The following is a 19,113-nucleotide window of genomic DNA, read 5'->3' on the forward strand; positions in this document are numbered from 1 at the left end:
CCGCGCAGTTTTCGGCTGTCTTTGGTACGCAGGTGAAACTGGCTGATGGAAGCTTCCAGCCCTGTGGCTGGACAGGAAGCAAGGTCTCTGTAAGACATGGGTTCGATAGAAATATAATTCAAGCTATGGGTGTTTAAAATTTTCTAGTGGAAACATTTAAAAAGGTAAAGAGAAACAGGTGAAATTAATTTTAATCACATCTATTAGTATATATATATCCACATTATCAATTCAAGGTGTAATCAATATTTTTAAAAATATTTTTTAAAAATTGAGATATTTTGTTTTTATACTAAATTTTGAAATCTGGTGTGTATTTTACACTTCAAGCAGTTCTCAGTTCAGACTAGCCACATACTGAATGATCAGTAACCACCTGTGACTAGTGGCTAGTGTACTGGAGACTGCAGATCTAAAACCTCCAGATTTCGAGGATAATTCGGGAGCCTATACTATACAGCAATTATAAACCTCAGTTGCTAAACATGAAGGTAATTCAACATTCTTCTGCCACCCTCAAAAGTTAGAGGAGGTATAAATGCAGTTTTGTGTGACCCCATCCTTCCTTCTTTCTAGTCCCAGAGGAAAAGGGCCACAGCCCTCCTCCATGGCTTCTCTTCATTCCTCACTGACCTTCACAGTCTTCTCTCCAGCCACATCAGAACCCTTGCTTTTCCTCAAAAATATAGTCCACTAGCCTGGACCACCCTTTTCCCACAGATCTCTCTGGCTCACTGTCTCCAGATCTCTAGAAATGTCACCTAACCAAGACCTCCCCTGGTTACATTTGAAACAGCACTGCCCCCAACCAGCTGTTTCTAAAATAGCCTTTTTACTTTGTTGTATTTTTCTTTGTACTGTGTAACACCACCAGAAAAAATGTTTTTACTTATTTGTTTCTTGTTTGTTCATTCCCACCACTTCCCCTTAAAAAAAAAAAAGTTCCTTGAAAGCAGGAACTTGGCTTTTGTTCACTGCTGTGTTCTGAATCTTTGAGGAAATGAATAAAGTGGTATGATCCTAAACATTCATTAGGCCAGAGTCTGGGAAAAAAGCTGTCATTCCAAATGTGAGGAGAAGAATGCCGAGACAAGAGTAGAGATAAACGGTTTATTTGGCAACAATGAGTAAAAAGAAATTGTCAATTTTTCTTCTCTTTTCTGGTGGCCAAACTGAACTGTGATTATCAAATGGATTGCAGCAGATATGAATTCCCTTGCAAATCTTGACCTTTTGCAGAGATACAAAGATGCCAGAGTTACTTAACTTGGAATTATTATTTTCTAGACTGATGTGCCAACTGTTGTGCTTTCCAATGTATCAGTGGTTGCTACATTCTCCTTCTTGTCTTCAGGTTTCATGGCAGGAAACAGAAGTACTTCCTACAGGAGATAAAAATGCATTCTGAAGCTAAACAGCACTCTGAAAAGTTTTTCATAGCTACCCATCCATTCCTTTTGCTTGTGGTTATTGTTACCATCCAAACCCAGAGATCTGTGTAGCTCAGCTGAAAAGACACGTGGTCTTTTATTTCAACTCAGCTCCTCTCAGTTACAGAGGATGGAAAAGAACACACATGCAGCACTGCTAGGACATTATGTCAAATGAACCAATGAGAGACTGAATTCCTCATCTATAAGGGCTGACTTGAGGTCAGATACTCTGACTCTCTTCCTATGGAGTCGCATGCAACACCTTCGCCTGTTTTTCCTTCCAGGTGCACCATGCTCTGTCCCAACACGGCTGGAGCCTACTGGGACAGTGTGTGCTGCAGAGGGCTGCTCACGTACCTTGATGTTATTGGAGTCTGTGAGGAACATAGTAACACGGTCAATGCCCATGCCCCAGCCAGCTGTTGGGGGCAGCCCGTATTCCAGAGCGGTACAGAAGTTTTCATCTATGTACATGGCCTCATCATCACCAGCAGCCTTGGCCTAAAAGAGGAAAGAGAACCAAAGGTGACGTTATTCCAGACCGCATTGTCTCTAGGTATCCAAATGAACATGTTAAAACACAGGGATTACTGTTTCAAGGATGCTCCTGATACCTGGAACTTGCTAGGAATTGGTTTCTCAGTAACTCCTGGATTAAGCCATTTCTTTTAAAGACCTGGAGGTCAGAACTGATGAAATCTACCTCAGAACACATCCAAGTTTCTCTGTGAGATAAAAACACCTCCATTGCCTGGGGCTCTGCAACTCCAGTGAAGCTCATTTCCAGAGATTCTACAATTTCGAAGTCTTTCTCCCATTTCTTGATAGCACCCATCAGTGGCAGTAAGAGTGCAAGCTGCAGCTTCTGGGGGCTTCTATCTTCATTTTTGTTTATCTGCCTCTCATCCCCAAGCCACATAAAACATCTAAGAAACATACAGCTCTTGTTCTGCGAATGTAATTTTTAAGACAAGTGTCATGATCCCCACACAATCATGCCTAAATTCCTCTTATGTAGACATTCTAGAGCCAAAACCAGTCAAGGTCCCCATCTTGAAATGTCACTTCCTTGAGTGAGGCCTAATGCTTTATCCCTCATTTTTTGAAGTCACCAAAAGACAAAGACAATGACAGACATCAAGATTTAGGCAGATGTCACTGGTCGGTGGGCACACTGATGAAATTCTTGCCTTTGCCCACACTGTCTCCTTCCTTACCTTGGCTTGTTCTTCAAAAAGTTGCCGCTGCCGCATGGGGTCATTCAGCTCAGTGTAGGCATTGCAGATTTCCTTCTTCATGACAAACAGCTCAAAGCGCTCCGTTAGACCCTCTTTGGAGCGATGCCTGGCAACAGGAGACCAAAGGAGAGGCTAAACACACAGGTCTACTAATATTCCAAGATCTGATACAGACAGAAGAATTCCTGAATTCTGGATGGACTTGAATTATAACTTGAAGCCTCAACACACCCTCAGCATCAAATCATTTAGTGTCATACAGAGGGGTAGAAAGGCTAGATTTAATTATCTTCCTAACAAGCATGTGTGACACTTGTAGATTGGTGGCCCCCAAGGAACCACACCTGGATATTCATGCCCTGCTGCAGTCCCCTCTCACACTGTCTCTGGGGAGGCCACATGACTTGCTTTGACCAATGGGGAATCAGCATAGGCTTGTTAAGTGTCTGTACACTGGGATTTGTTCTTTTGGAATGTTTTCTCTTGGAACCCAGCACCATGCTCTAAGAAATCCAGGCTATAATGCCAGAGAGAAGCCACATGAAGAATCCCTGGAGGACAAAACACCATGTGGAAACACCAGGAGGAGGAGAACAAAGTACCCTGCAGAGATCCGAGCCGAAAAAAGCTACTTGAGATACCCCAGCCAACACCGCTTGGAGCAGAAAGACCACCCAGTCAACCCACAGAATCCTGATAATAAGCTGTTGTTATATACTGCTAAGTTCTGGGATTGTCACATAGCAATAGGCAACTGAAACCCCATACTATTATCTTACCACTTGGCCAAAGGGCTCATTATCTGCGGGTGATCACAGATGAATGTAGGATCAATGCAAGTCACTTCCAGGAACTCTCCGACAAGCTTAATGAGAAAGCAAAGCAGAGCTAGAGACCCTTTCTGAATGGCATTTTGATCATCTCAGCCTAGGTGGAAAAGGACTTGGTTCTCCCCCAAACAGAGGTTTACCCCCTAGCTTTTCAATGGCTATTAAGGATTAATTGAGATAACACACATCCACTATTTGGTAGAGAGCTTAGTACAGCAGGAGTTCTCTTGCTCCTCTCTCTAGGGTTTTCCTGTGAAGCTATAGCTAGTTCTTTTGGATGGAGCGCATCTTCATAGGGAGCAGGGGCCTGTCAGCATGGAATGAGGTCATGAACTAAAAGGGCACGGCCTCTCACCTTATCAAGAAGCCTGGCTGTGGTCCGAGGTGGAGTGCATTCAACAGCCTTTGCCACACAGATATCATCAAGAATTTTGCGAGTTTCTGTAATGTGAGTGTGCAAGTTAGGACAGAAGACATCAGACTACCCCAGTAAAAGAGTATATAAGGAGAAAAGTATGGAATACTCTAGGCCTGACCCAATCTAATTCAGAGCTGAATAGGAAAGCAGGCCATACAAGGGGCAGGGTATGCGCATGCATAGACTACTTTACCCTCAGTTTCGAAGAGATTAGTTTCTGGCAGTTTCACCCCCAGAGCTTTCTCGAGTTCTTCTACCATGTTGATTCTCCGGAATGGTGGGGTGAAGTCAATCTCGTAGGCTTGGCCCTCTGGGCCATCTGGATGGTAGGTGACCTTGTAACTGCCTGTAATGTGCTTTACCATTCCTGGGAGAGAAACCTGCCATTTAAAGAGGACCAGGAGGAAGCCCAGGAAGCCCTCCTCTGAAAGCAGCACACCAGCCCCCTGGACACGTGTGAAAGCCACAGGAGCAGGCAGAGTCACCTGAAATCATCTTCTCTGTGATTTCCATGAGATCGTGATAGTCTGCGTAGGCCATGTAGAACTCACAGGTAGTGAACTCAGGATTGTGAGTTAAATCAATTCCTTCATTCCGGAACTGGCGTCCAATCTCATATACCCGGTCAATGCCTCCAACAACCAGCATCTAACAACACATGGTCATGACAGCTAATCTTGTCTTAATGGCTATGGAAAACCAGTCTACAAAAACCCCACTGGGAACTCATTGCTCAGGAATGCTCTCAGATTCTTCTACCCAAAATGCCTAGTACTCTGTTCTCTTAGGCCCTTGCAGTGGATAGTTATCATTCTTTATTTAGCTGCCCAGGACCTCTGAATACTCTTCCTATGTCTTCCTATGTCACAAAGACATCCCGCACCTTGTGAATCTGAGACCCCTCAAGGATGTACCTGTGAGACTTCAACATAGAAGCGAGTAAAAGAAGACATAGACAAGACACAGACAATGCATAATACTCATTCTGGTGAAGGAGGTGAGAAATACCTAGCTATTAGAGTTGCAGATGCAGAGGTCCTAGTTGCAGTGACCTATGTTGTGCTGGTTTGAATGTATTATGTCCCCCAGAAAAAGCCATATTCTTCGATGCAATCTTCTGGGGCGGACGTTTAGTGCTGATTAGATTGGAATCCTTTGAGTGTTTCCATGGAGATGTGCCCCACCCAACTGTAGGTGATGACTCTGATTGGATAATTTCCATGGAGGTGTTACCCCACCCATTCAGGGTGGGTCTAAATTAAATCACTGGAGCTATATAAATGAGCTGACAAACAGAAGGAACTCAGTGCAGCTGAGAGTGACATTTTGAAGAGGAGCTACAGCCAAGAGGGACACTTTGAAGAATGCACTAGAACTGAGAGAGGAGCTTCAGCTTACAGAGACACTTTGGAGATGGCCTTGGAAAGCAGACTTTTGCTCCGGAGAGGCTAAGAGAGGACAAATGCCCCAAGAGCAACTAAGAGTGACATTTTTAAAGAGCTGAAGCCTAGAGAGGAACGTCCTGGGAGAAAGTCATTTGAAACCAGAACTTGGAGCAGACACCAGCCACGTGCCTTCCCAGCTAACAGAGGTTTTCCAGACACCACTGACCATCCTCCAGTGAAGGTACCCAATTGTTGATGCCTTACCTTGGACACTTTATGGCCTTAAGACTGTAACTGTGAAACCAAATAAACCCCCTTTCATAAAAGCCAATCCATCTCTGGTGTTTTACATTCTGGCAGAATTGGCAAACTAGAAACATGTTTAGTGCCAGGGTTAAGAGCTGTGGTAACTGTGCCTAGTAGAAAAAATGCTGGGCTCTCCATGGGAAGAGATCAAAGATTTAGAATCATTCTTAGTTGTGTGGTCTCCAAGCCTGATTCTCTAACCTTCTTGGAGACTGTGTGCTTCCTTATGTATCTGAATACATTTCTTTTGCTTAAACTAGTTATAATGGATTCTGTTGCCTGTACCTAAGACTTTTGAATGACACAGTTTTCAATATTTGCTCTGGTGATTTGAAGGTACAGATTTATAGTTATTAGAAGTCTCCAACTTCCTGAGAGACATTAAGCTCTTTCTTCTAAAAAAAGACTAAAATCAGATCCCATCCAAGGAAGACTATAAACTTACAAGTATTACTGGAAAAAAAGTATGTTAGGATGACCTGTATACCTAGGAAAGACAATCCTTTGTCAACTACCCAGCAATGCTCTACTGATCTTATAGAGAAACTCTACTAATCGTCATACCCACAAACCTAACAAATTAGAATTACTCTCCGGGTTGTTCTAACCTCACTCTTCCTCTTATTTCTGACTGCAACTTTCTGGCCAATGGTTTTCCAGCCTTCTGCTTCTCTAAGGGAAAGGACTCACTATTGATTACCTTATGGTAGAGTTCTGGAGCAATTCTCATATACAAGTTCATGTCCAGCTCATTGTGGTAGGTGATGAAAGGCTTGGCCACAGCTCCCCCTGGTATAATGTTCATCATGGGAGTTTCAATCTAAAAAGACAGGGAGAAAAATTTAATATTCAGACTAAACCAGAGGCCTTTGGGACAGCTCATGCTTTACATGCAATCTAGCTTAAGCCTGTTATATCCCAAAGTAAAAGTTAAGTTCAATATGCAAGTGATTGACAAGAAAAACAAAGATATCCTGAATACCGCCTAAATTTCTATTAATACCAAACATTATTTACATAGTACCATAAACTTTCAGAAGTTATAAATGGGAATCTAAATGGAAACAATCTTCTTCAATTTGGCAGTATTTATTAAAAATTTAACTGCTTATATCTTTTGACTTAGTTCTTCCACTTCTAGAAATCCATCCTACAGAACACTTGCACATGAGCACAAAGACATTCACTGAAACATTATTCATTATAGAAGAAAATCAGAAAGCCTAAACTATCCACAGGGGAAACAAATAAGTTATGCGGCATTAAAAAGATAATATAACAAGCAAAGAGCTCCAGAATGTATTTTTTAAGTAGAAAAAAGCAGGCTCATCATAGTACATATAGCGTGACCTCATTTATATCTAAAGCAAAAATAAAACAACCATTTCAAGAATTTAGACATGTGTACCCCACCTACAGCATGCACATATGTATATATGTATGTATGCATAAAGCATAGTAAATGGAATGAAAGGGTACATATCAAATGCAACAGTTAGGGGGACAGAAGTTAGATGGGAGGGATGAAAGGGGACTCTCAATTTTTATTCTACGTATTTATTGCTTGAATTTGTTTTATAGTCACATGCATACGCCTTTCTCTTTTACAATTAAGATATGTTTTAATGCTACAAAACAAACTGACTTGGTAACATACTGAACATGGCAAGGCATCATTAACATGTGAATGAACCTACAGCTTGTTCATTATCTTGGAAGTAGGTCCTGCACTCTTATTCAGGGCACTAGATAAAAATGGTGGGATAAAGACACTGACAAAAAAAAGGGATGTCTTCATTGAGCATGAAGGATACCGACTCAGGGCAAGCTTTGGAAAATGACAGGAAAGGATAGGAAGAGGCAAGCATAGCAAGGCAGTTCATCAAATGCCAGGTAAGAAATTCTCTATCACCTCTAAGAATCCCAACTCATCCAAGAAACTTCTTATATATGTGATAATCTTAGAACGGATGATAAATTTCTGCCTCACAAAGTCATTCAGGATCAAGTCCAGGTATCTCTGACGATATCGTGTTTCCTAAACCAAAAGAAACCATTAGAAATCACTGATATGTCAGATTTAGTGGTATGATAAAATGGAAGGAAAGCATCTTTGTGCCACAGCTAGGAGGCCACACGAGTTACCTTGTCTTTGAGGCCAAAGTGAAGATGAGGTAGCATGTGCAAGCAAGGAGACAGTAACGTGATCTCATAGGGAATGATGCTCAGCTCACCCTTCTTGGTTTTCCCAGGATTCCCCCGAACTCCAATTATGTCTCCCCTATGCAGCTTATTATTGATTTTAATAAATTCTTCTTCTGATTTATAATTCCTAAGTAAAAGGAAAAATGTACTTCAGTATACAGTGGCTAAAATTGAAACTGATACTGGTGTACTTTGAATCTTCACCGAACTACTAAAGCTAAGTTGATGTGAGCCCAAGATGAATCTCAGATTTAAGGACAAATGTTAAAATATTTCATTTTTCACTGACAGAGAACCTGAGATCAGTCATTATTCTACAGGTGACCAGACAGTCTTTTTATCTTTTTATCCTCTTCTCAGCCTTTCCCAACCATACTTCACTTCTTCTTGCCCTAACATCAAATATCAATGGGAAAATAAGAGCACATGAACTTCTGTCCACAGTGTGTTGCTCTAGGCCAGCCTATAAAGGCCTGTAGCTAGATATTTCTATATACCTGCAATTGGCCATGACTTGCAACTTGACACCCTCTCCTCGAAGGTCATAGAAGATGAGCTTTCCCCCAGAAGCTCTTTTGGCATGGATCCTACCTAGAAAAAGAAAAGCAAACTGACTGACAGAACTGAAGATACCATTTCATGATGTAAGTGCTAAAAATCTCCCCTTGCATTTTTACGTCAGAGCAGAACACAAAGCAGACAATCTTACTTTAGCCTGAGCTCCAAACCCCATCTTTTTCTTTATGCCAGTGATTCCCATTCAAAATATTTAAAGATGAGCAGAAAGATTTGGCTTTAAAGATGTTCACTGGATTTCTGGAAGATGGTGGCAGCAGAGTTTTCGGATCTTCCTAAATCCTCATATTAAAAAAGCTAAAGCACAACTATATAAGTGAAGCCAAAACCCATGGACCATATTTACAGCAAAATTAAGTGGGAAGGTATTACCAAGAATTCCAAAATACAAGTGATGGGCAAATCACTAAGATTCACAAGACCTCAGTAAACAGAAAAAGTAATGTGAAACAATGGGTCATCTGATAGATCTGAGAGCTGGAGAACCCTCAAAAAGCCATAGGTATTCACTGGAAAATGTGGCAGGGCAACTGGAGAACAGTCACTAAAAATGACAGGAGTTTGTACATTCCCATACAGGTGAGTACAATGGGCTGCATTAAAGTCTAGAGGGGCTAGGGCAGTGTAGCCCAGGAACTCTCTAGACCTAACAGCCAGGGCACCCTTCCAGGACAAGGAAAACAGAAGCAAAGGACAGAGAAGGTCCAATAAAGGTGAGAAAGGGGCACTGAGCCAGGAAATCTCAGAAAATTCATAAAAATGACAGAAGTTGGAAAAGCTATCAACATTTTAAACACCCAGGAAACTATTTCATAATGAATTAAAAGACATTAAGAAAATGACAAAACATGAAAGTACACAAATAAAAATTAGAAAACCTTAGAAATTTGGTGACAGCACATGAAAGAATTAAGAAATTAAGTAAAAAATAATTTTAGAAAGACTGAATTAGAAGGAAATAAGAGGGAATAAATAAAACAAATAATGCCTTACAAGAAACAGAAAGTTAAGAGGACAGAATGTAAAAAACTTTAAATGGAGACAAAAAAGAATTGGAGAAAAAGTGACAAATACTGAAGATAAGTGAAGATGATCCAATAAACGGATAAAAGGAATCCCAATAGAAAACCAAACCATGAAATAGAATACAAAATAAATTATAATTCAAGAAAAATTTCCTAAAAGATTTGAAAATACTTATTTAAAGGGCATACTGTGTACCTGAAACTAGTGATCCAGAATAATTAATGTCAAGACATATTTTAGTAAAATTACTGGAGTTTAAAGAAAAAGAAATCTTTTGGGCATCTAGGCAAAAAGAACACACAATTTATAAGGGAAAAGAGCTTTGACAACAATACTTTATGTCCATAAAAGGGTGGGGGAGAAAAATAATATAAAAAAGAACATGTGAGCCAAGAGTTTTACATCCAGCAAGACCACCCTTTTAAATATAAGGGGCAAAAATAAACTTATTAACAAACAAGAATTCAGGGAATACTATTTCCACAAGCCGTCTTGATGGATGTGCCAGGGAACAAGCTTTAGACAAACTGACTAAAACAACATAAGAACCAGAAGTGAGCATCAAATAGTTACTTGTAGAACTAAGACTAAATGAGAGCTAAAAGCCAGAGAGACGACAGTATATGATGGCTACATGATCAGATAATATGGAAAGAATACAACCATATGAAACAGAAACAAAAGAGGGGAGAAGGGAGAATGGGAATAATATATCCAAATTTATTTTAAAAAGTATTACCTGTAATTATAATCTGTGGTGGTAGTACTTGTATTGTTTTATGTGTAAAGTATGATAATGCAATTTAAGTAATTAATGGGAAATTCATTCCCTGTGCCCTGAAGAACGAAAATTCTTGATGTAGAAGGAGATAAAAATGTAATATAAACCCTGAAACCTTATAGTCCTAAGCCTGAACTGGAAATATCGGCATGAACTCATGAGGTTCATGTTTATGTATATATAGGCATTCCTTGTTTTATTGTACTTTGCTTTATTGCACTTGGCAGATACTGCGCATTTTTTTAAACAAATTAAAGGTCTCTGGCAACCCTGAATTAAGTAAGTCTTTCAATGCCATTTTTCCAACAGCATGTGCTCACTTCATGTCTGTGTCACATTTTAATTAAGGTATGTCCATTTTTTAAGACATAATGCTACTGCACACTTAACAGATTACAGTATAGTATAAACAATTTATTTTATAATTTTTAAAATTCATTTTATTGCCATATATTTACATACTATGCAGTCATACAAAGTGTACAATCACTTGTTGACAATACCATTATATAGTTGTGTGTTCATCACCAAAATTAATTTTTGAACATTTTCATTACCACACACACAAAAATAATAATAGAAATTAAAGTGAAAAAGAACAATTAAAGTGAAAAAGAACAATTAAAGTAAAAAAGAACACTGGGTGCTTTTTTTTTTTTTTTTTGCCCCCATTTTTCTACTCATCTATCCATACACTGGATAAAGGGGAGTATGGTCCGTATGGCTTTCCCAATCACGTTGTCACCCCTCATAAGCTACATTTTTATACAATCGTCTTCAAGATTCATGGGTTCTGGGTTGTAGTTTGATAGTTTCAGGTATTTACTGCTACCTATTCCAATTCATTAGAACCTAAAAAGGGTTGTCTATATTGTGTGTAAGAGTGCCCACCCGAGTGACCTCTTGGCTCCTTTTGGAATCTCTCTGCCACTGAAACTTATTTCATTTCCCTTCACATCCCCTTTTTGGTCAAGAAGATGTTCTCCATTCCCTGATGTTGGGTCTAGATTCCTCCGGGAGTCATATTCCATGTTGCCAGGGAGATTCACTCCCCTGAGTGTCAGATCCCATGTAAGTGGGGAGGGCAGTGATTTCACCTTTCAAGTTGGCTTAGCTAGAGAGAGAGGGAGGCCACATCTGAGCAACGAAGAGGCATTTGGGAGCAGGCTCTTAGGCACAATTATAGGCAGGCCTACCCTCTCCTTTGTAGCAAAAGTAACTTTTATATGCACTGTGAAACCAAAAAATTTGTGACTTGCTTTACTGTGATGTTTGCTTTATTGCCATTGTCTGGAACCAAACCTGCAATATCTCCAGCATATATACATTTCCTATTTCTGTTCACTGAGAAGGCCTAGTAACAATAACCAACCAACAGTGGTGAGCATTTCTAGTGATCAAATTGTAGTCTTCAAAACCATTTCCCATTATAAGAAACAGTACTTTTTGGATAAATGGCTGATTCCAAGTCTAGGGCATGATATGTACAAGATGAGCCTAGAACATAGAAAGCTATGAAAAACTACTCGAGTCATGTCAGTAAGACTTAGGAACTAACGAGAAGAGGCTCCCACTGGCCAATGATGGGACAATTTGGGTTTCAATAAGGGGAAGAACTAAAATAAACTGAAACTCATAAAATATGTTTAAATTCCTGAACTAATAATGATATGTATAAAAAGAAAAACCCAACTAATTGGTTACCTCCTGTGGATGAATGGAACCAATTACCTGAAAATTGAGTAAAGAAAAAGAAACAATTTTTTATAAAATTATTCTAGCTTATAAATGAAAACAATAACCACAGCTCCAAAATACCATCATTTTACAATTCTCAATGTATAAATGTATCTAGGCATTGGGCACCAGTGGATTCTAACATCAGAAAGAGATAACCAGACATGTGCTTTGTAAAGAAAAAACACACTGCTACCTATAGCCTTGCCAAAAAAAAGTATCAAACCTAAGTGGGAACAAGCTTTAGGATCTGTTGCCTATTTGCAGGAAACAGAGCACCACAGGACTTACTGAACTGTAGTATAAATATGCAACCAACAAAATCCAAACTGTAGAAAACTTTATTGGTTAAATGACCTGGGTTCTTCAATAAATAAATTGTAAGAAAAAGAAAGGGATGGAGGAGAAACTGTGAATTGAGAGATTTAAAAATACCAAGTTAAAAAAAAAAGGGATGACTATAGTGTCTAGGGAGTCATACTTGGATGACAAAACTATAAAGAAATGCAAGGCAGTGATTAATAACAGTCAGGATATAGGTTACTTTGGAGGTAAGGGGTAGCTATGATGGAGACAGACATGGCTTATGGCAGGGCTTCTGGAGGGAGCTGGCAAAAGTCTATTTATTCATCTGGGTGGTTACAAAGGGGTTTGCTGTGTAGTAACTCACTAAGCTATATATTTATTTTGCATGGTTCCCATTTGTTTTATTTTTACCATAAAAAGGCCCCCCCCCAAAAAAAAAGTTCACTGCAGTATGATTTCATAGTAAAACTCTGGAATCAAACTAAATGAATCACAACAGGAGATCATTTAACTATATTAAGTACAGCCATACAGACCCCTATGAAAAAGGATGGAGTAGAAGAATATTTAGTGAGATGTTCATAAAACATAAAATTAAGAAGGCTGACTTAACAAAATATATAATATGGTCTCATTTTTGCAAAAAAAAAAAAGTATTTAAAAAATCTATTAGTATATATATATATATCAAGGTACTAGCAGGGCTCTGGAGTGGTGCAATTGGGGTAAACTTCTCTTTCTGCTCCTTTGAATGTTCTAATTCTTCTACAGCTAATAGGTTTTTTTGGGGTGGGGTGGCAAGGAAAAGAAGTGATTTAAAATTTTTTTTTTTTAAATTAAGGAAAAGAAGGCCCCACCTAAGAACAGTAATGTAAAAATAACACTGTTCCAAAAATAGTCTCAGTAGAAAGCATTCTCAGGCCAAAGATTGGACTTGATAGGAACCTGGGGCCACAATTCGCACTTATGAAGAGAAGTCCACATAAAGAATGTGATGGATAAGTTCTTGTATCAACTTGAATTTAGACTTGCCCACCCCCATAGTCACGTGAGCTAATTCCTATAAAAATATCTCCAATTTTGTTTCTGTTTCCCTAGAGAACCTCCAATAATACAAAAGACTATATTCTAGCTGAAGTGTTAGGCTGGGAGTTCTCCTCCAAGAATGCCTCTTTTTCTGAAGCTTCACCTTGTCTGGATGTGATCCCATACCTCAGGGCTCCTCTACTTTCTGGAATTAACTATAACGGCACTGTTCCAGCACACTACTCAAGAGCAAGACCAACCCAGACCTTCCTCTGCACTATGGAAGAGGTCTGCCTTCTACGGGAGCTCAGTGAACTGACAGAGCGCCTTCCTACCTGCCACTGTTAAGGTGATATCAGTCAGGTGGTCACCAGGCTGCAGGTGACTATACTCCTCAATGAAGTGGGTAAGCGAGATGTCCACATGGAACTTGTGTGGGTATGGGTCTTCCCCACTGACCTTCAGTTGGTGGACGGCTTGACTGCGAATCTTGTAGTATTGCTGTAAAAAATAAATAAGAGCCTTTGAGAAGCTGAAGCTGACCAGACCAGTGACCTATCTAGCAGAGTACTGTATTCTGCCCCAGAGAGGCCATAGTACACTGATGTTTCCTTAAGAGCCCCCACTTTTTGAAATCACAGAATTGAATATGGAGTGATATTTGCACTTAAAATATGCAGGGTGCCATATCCATAGTTGGAACTGAAGTGCAGAAGAGCAAAAATGCTCAGATTCAACAAAAAGAACTGGCGTTCTGCCTAAAATAATAAAGTTAAATTGGTACAGGTGGTCTTGTTTACTACTTTTGTGGACTACATCTAAATTGTGCGTCAATTATCTTCCCTCCTATCCTCCAGTCCCAGCTATCAAGTGGACTTCCCCCCAAGGCAGGCCATGGGGCCGGGGTATGAAAGAATATTCTATAGCAGGGGTCAGCAAACTTTTTCTGATTCAACTACACAACGCTGGTGCTGTGGTGCCAGAGCAGACTGAGACATATGTAAACAAATAGGCATGGCTGTGTTCCAATAAAATTTTATTTATAAAAGCAGGTGGGGCAATGGGTAATTGTGGGCTGATTTGGTCTGTGGGCTGTAGTTTGCTCACCCCTGTTCTGCTCCCAGGCCCTCCCTTACCCACTCCCTCTATTTATCTTCTTAGATAGGCATTATCAGAAGCTTCCCTGTATCAAGCTGTGCTGGTGGCTAAGGGGACTCACATTTGGGTCCAGACTCTCCTCCTTGGCACCCTCATCATTGTCAGTAGTGTGGCTGGTGGTAGCAGCATCCTGGCTTAGCTGTTTCTCACTGAGCTCCTTCTGCTTGGCTTCCTTCTCAGCTACTTTCTTCTCAGCTTTCAGGCGTCTCTTTAGTTCACTGTCAGGAAGATGAAAGCATCCAATGTGATACTTGCCTGAAGAGTGCCTTACTATGTTCTGGCCCATACCCACTTACGAAAAATACGAATAGCCTAGAGGATCTGCTCTTGTTCTCTTTACCCTTAAGTTCACACCCCAGTTCTCGTTTCATAGTCATTAATTCTACAGAGGAAAGAGACAAATGGAAAAATAAACTTAAGAGCGAAGATGTGAAAGATCCTTCTCAAACTCTGTTTTCCAGTCTCAGGTCATTGGCATCAGGTTCCAACTAAAACCAAGATGCAAAGAAAATTCTACATATTAGTTTATATTTAGAATAGAAAAAAAGGTTTTCTAGAAAATCACCAGAAGATGCTTTTCTTGAACTAATTAGACTGGGAATTCCTTGAGGACAAGGACTTAATCTTAGTTATTTAGTTTGCCCTGGAGAATAGGAAGTTCCTAAAGCACCAGACCAACATCTCCAGTCATGTCTGCTGCTCCTCTTCTTCCAGCTCTCCTCCCTGAGGAATGAGTCAGTTCAGGGGGGACAGCTCTTCAGAGCTCAAGGAGATACCCCATTGACAATCTCTCCAAGAATGGCCTTCAGTATTGCCCCATTCTGTCCAGTGGACCTGATTTTGACGATGACCTGGGTAAAGCAGTAAACAAAGCAGTGTAGTGGAGGGGGTAATATGTCATCTTTGGATTCAGAATGCCTGGGACTAAATCCTGGCACACCCGTCTACCAATTATGTGACCTTGAGCAAATAACTCCTCTCAGCCTTGGTTTCCTCATCTGTAAAATGGAAGTAATGAAAGATCCCTGGCCCCCAACTTCTGTTTTGAGGATTGAAATAATGTATGTAAAGGGGTGACTGCAGCCCTGGCATTTAGCAAACACTCAAATGTTAGCTATTCTGGCTATCCCTCATGATCTGAACCCAGGATAGGAACCATACAGATTTGGATAAATTTCTGAACAAATATCCCCACTATCCAAATCTTGACACTTGTTATCTGAGACTCAAAATCTAAAGTGATTTGGATAACCTGATATCCCTTATAATATGAACTTGTTTTCTGAACCCAGAAAACAAAGAGGATAGCCTCATTATTTAAAGAGAATTGACCATTCTTTCCGACTGCCAATGATAATCAAATATTCTGAAATGGTGAAAAAGGAAAATGATCCTAAGTCATACTGTTTGGCTTCAGGGTACATCCTTCTTTTCAAGTTTAAAATAGCTCAATTAAAAAAAAAAAAAAACTTAATTGGGGGTTTGAAGTGGTCATCTTTTAAGTAAGAAAAACTGATTTTGATAGCTTCAAAGTAGTAACTCTTTCTAGATATAACTAGTCAACCTTCCCACAACAGTGTGCCAGGTTCTACTGTGCTGTAATTTAGTCAGTAGGCATTCAAGGCTACCTAGTTCTTCCTAGGATTAAGAAGATAAACCATTTCCCATTCAACTAGGTGATGACTCTTTAAAAATCGGATGGATCCTGAGGATAATTCAAAAAGGTCCTAGGGATAACATTAATAAACCAAATTAATTTCAAGAGCAAATGATCCCAAGGAAGACAGGAAAGGGAAAATAAACCACATTAGAAATTCTTCAGCAGTTTTGTTCTCAGTGCTGCTCTAGAATAAGATCCACAGGTAATCCCACAAATTTAAGGAGAGAGAATTTGAATTTATTTAAGAGAAAATGAGAAAGGATTATTGGTTTGGTAGCAAGGCTCTTTGTTTCCTAGCAACAAGTCCAAAGACTTAACCAGGGGCTTAACAGGTAAGGAACTAAGTAAGGAAAGGATTTTTTGCTCCCACAGCAATAAAGAAGGTAACAGGCACCAACCTTCTTTTATCAGAAAGTGGCTTGTCCTTGTGAAGCGCTGTGAAAGGAGCAAGTTGACCCAGTCGCAGCTCCCTCTGACCCCACTGTGCCCAGGAGGTTTGGCGCAGGGACCCCCTAACAAGCCTTACAGCCGCTTGAGTCAACATGGCAGAATACTCTGGAACTAATGATTACCACCACCTAACAGGAAACACAGAGAGGTGGTGTGAGATGGGACGGGCAGACAGTAAACATGCACTCAACCAGCACTCTTCCGCTCTTACTGGGGGTGGAAGTTGCACTACCTTTTAGTGTTCCACAGAATACTGTGCCTTAACACTGTAACCGGCAATGTTGTTCTCAGTCCTGGTATTGTAAAAGGCACACATTTGAGGTCAAAAGTCAATAGCAAATCAATAACTTACAAGTTGATCAACAGCTTACAAGGAGAAATGATCACACTGATTACAACATTCTAGAAAATGAAAGCCTGGATGGAGAGTGCTTCTGAAGCCCCTGAAGTGTGGTTTCTCTCCTGGGATGACATACCTAGCAGCACAGATGGCAAAGGGGAGCATATAAAATGAGAGGAAAATGTCACTATCAACTATCATACAACTATCATACCAAAGAACCTCTGAGTCAAAGACTTGTTTGGAGCTCTAGGAACAAGGAGAAAATATAATTTCAGAAAGGGTCTAAGATTCGATTTTATTTCTACATTAACACCGGAAGGCAATGAAACTTCAGGGATCATGTTCTTTACTGAATTCAAAGAAATCAGAAGAGGGCCTTTCAGGTGGGAATGAGTCACTGGGGCAGCAGCCAGTCTGTTTTTAAACCTGGGAAAATATCTGGCATAAAATGGTGCCCACTAAAGGTTTCAGACCAGAATTTCCAAGAACAATTAAGAAATAGAAGGAAATGTTAATCATATAAAAACTATTTTAGCCCACGGTCACTAGAGGAATATACAATACCAACAGCTGACTTCCACACTGTGAGACAGTGTGATGCAGTCAGTATCAAGAGCATGGGCTGTGGGGTTAAGCGCTCTGGATCAGTGCTAGATCATGCTTTGGCTATGCACACTTCAGCAAAGTATTTAATCACTCAGAGCCTCAGTTTATTAATCTGAGGATGAACATTACACTTCCCTTGCAAGGTTATATTGAGATTAGACATTAAGTTTGTATAGTTCTAGCATAGTGCCTGGTACATAAAATCTGCTCAAAACAGTGGTAGCTGTAGTTAGTCTGAGTGCGAAGAAAGGGATTGACTAGTTTCCTCAATTTACCTGAACATTGCACTCTCAACTAGAAACCTTGCTTACAAGGTATCTGTGATTTACAGCCCTGAAATTCAGTTACTCATGTAATAGATCAAAGTCCAATCTTCCCTAAGATAGAAGTCCAAGCCAAGATTCCAAACATTTATGGACATCCATCACAACACTCTCAGGAAGGCCAACTTACTAGGATGCTATCAAACCATAAATTAGACATTTCTTTTCTCATTTTTCCAGAATGTTTGAAGGCTATACCCAGAGACATAAAAGGAATTTTTGGTCCTTACCCATTGAGGATCTAAAGCAATTCCTTCAGGGTTCAGCAAGAGTTGGGCTCTAATGTCCTAAGGCAGCCATTGTAAATAACGAATTAACTTCTCTCCAATGCCTCTGGAATGGTACTAGTTATGTACCATCCTTGGGAACAATGAGAAAACAGACAATCAAACCATTCCTTGTGTTTTGTGATTCAGGGGAGGAACTGAAGTTGAGAGGGAGTTTAGTACTTAGAGAATATATAATATAGCCTGCTATTTAAGGGAAGCTCGTCTAGATTTACTTATGTTAACCCCCACACTTTAAGAACTTAGAGTGGTTAACAAAGATATATTCAACAGTGCAGCTTAGTGTAGGCAACTGAATAAGACTACCCCTACTGTTAGGCATTGACCACTCACTCAATACTCATAGATCCTTTGACTACCCCATGTTTGTAGGTGCACGACGCAGTTTAAGAACTGACTCCTTTACTACAAAAGGTTCAATAAAAAAAAAAAAAAATCACCATGTTGAGGCCAAAGAAAATGTGAAGGCCTTTCTAAAAATCTAGGACATTTAAAATTTCTCCAACCTGCCTACCAGGACTTGGCTCAATAACCAGAGAACGCCTTTCCCAGAGGGAGAGGAGTAAGTTTTGTTCTCCACTGTTGCCTTTCATCTCTCACGGTAGCTCCTCCTCCGCATCCTCCAACCCAGGAGTTCAACGCCAGGGGGACCCAGGCGGCGCCGAAGCCGGGCCAGACCACATCGTGGGGTATGGAGTTTCCCCGGCGCGGCGGCTACGTCCCAGCATGTCGGTACGCACGTCGGTACCCATGCGAACCGGCAGGAAGGCCCCAGGCACAGCCGCCTCGGTGGGAGCCTCGAGGCGTTTCCCATTCCAGACACTCCGACCTCAAATGCCCGGCAGCGACACTTACTTCTTGCTCAGTTTCGGTTCGCCGCTGTCCACTTTTATCTCAGGCTCCTGAACTGCGGCCATCTTTCCCTGAGGGCCCGACCTAAAAGGGACCCGAGAGTGGCGGCGACTTCAGGTCGCGGGTCGGAGCCCCGCCTCTTCCGGTGGAAGTGGGGTGGCAGCTCT

The 19,113-nt window shown here is 40.6% G+C and overlaps 1 protein-coding gene across 2 annotated transcripts; it reads right to left on the reverse strand.

Annotated features, from left to right (window-relative positions):
- Positions 1–1,096: 1,096 nt before the first annotated feature.
- On the reverse strand, positions 1,097–19,099 carry KARS1 (lysyl-tRNA synthetase 1). 2 transcript variants are annotated; one of them, XM_037815932.1, is made up of 15 exons: positions 18,950–19,096; positions 16,484–16,663; positions 14,487–14,643; positions 13,603–13,768; positions 8,313–8,406; positions 7,756–7,942; positions 7,523–7,648; positions 6,311–6,430; positions 4,405–4,567; positions 4,113–4,286; positions 3,857–3,942; positions 3,451–3,536; positions 2,651–2,777; positions 1,791–1,934; positions 1,097–1,382 (listed from the first exon to the last, which is right to left on the reverse strand). In XM_037815932.1, the coding sequence occupies exons 2-15, from the start codon at positions 16,627–16,629 to the stop codon at positions 1,284–1,286; spliced, it is 1,875 nt and encodes a 624-aa protein (XP_037671860.1). In that variant the 5' UTR covers positions 16,630–16,663; positions 18,950–19,096; the 3' UTR covers positions 1,097–1,283. The 2 variants fall into 2 exon arrangements, with proteins under 2 accessions (XP_037671860.1, XP_037671861.1); XM_037815933.1 differs by lacking the exon at positions 16,484–16,663 and having other exon boundaries at positions 18,950–19,099.
- Between the last annotated feature and the right edge of the window lie 14 nt (positions 19,100–19,113).

The sequence above is a fragment of the Choloepus didactylus genome, chromosome 22 (genome assembly GCF_015220235.1).
Source record: "Choloepus didactylus isolate mChoDid1 chromosome 22, mChoDid1.pri, whole genome shotgun sequence".
In the NCBI taxonomy this organism is placed as follows: Eukaryota; Metazoa; Chordata; class Mammalia; order Pilosa; family Megalonychidae; genus Choloepus; species Choloepus didactylus.

What these genes read in the sequence shown, in the direction of transcription:
- KARS1 (XM_037815932.1), bottom strand. Translation starts at nt 16,629, where the DNA reads ATGTTGACTCAAGCGGCTGTAAGGCTTGTTAGGGGGTCCCTGCGCCAA. An exon ending in CTCCAGAACTCTACCATAAG is followed by an intron (nt 4,568 to 6,310) that starts GTAATCAATAGT and finishes ATGTGTTGTTAG; the next exon opens with ATGCTGGTTGTTGGAGGCAT. An exon ending in TTTTTGAAGAACAAGCCAAG is followed by an intron (nt 1,935 to 2,650) that starts GTAAGGAAGGAG and finishes TTCCTCTTTTAG; the next exon opens with GCCAAGGCTGCTGGTGATGA.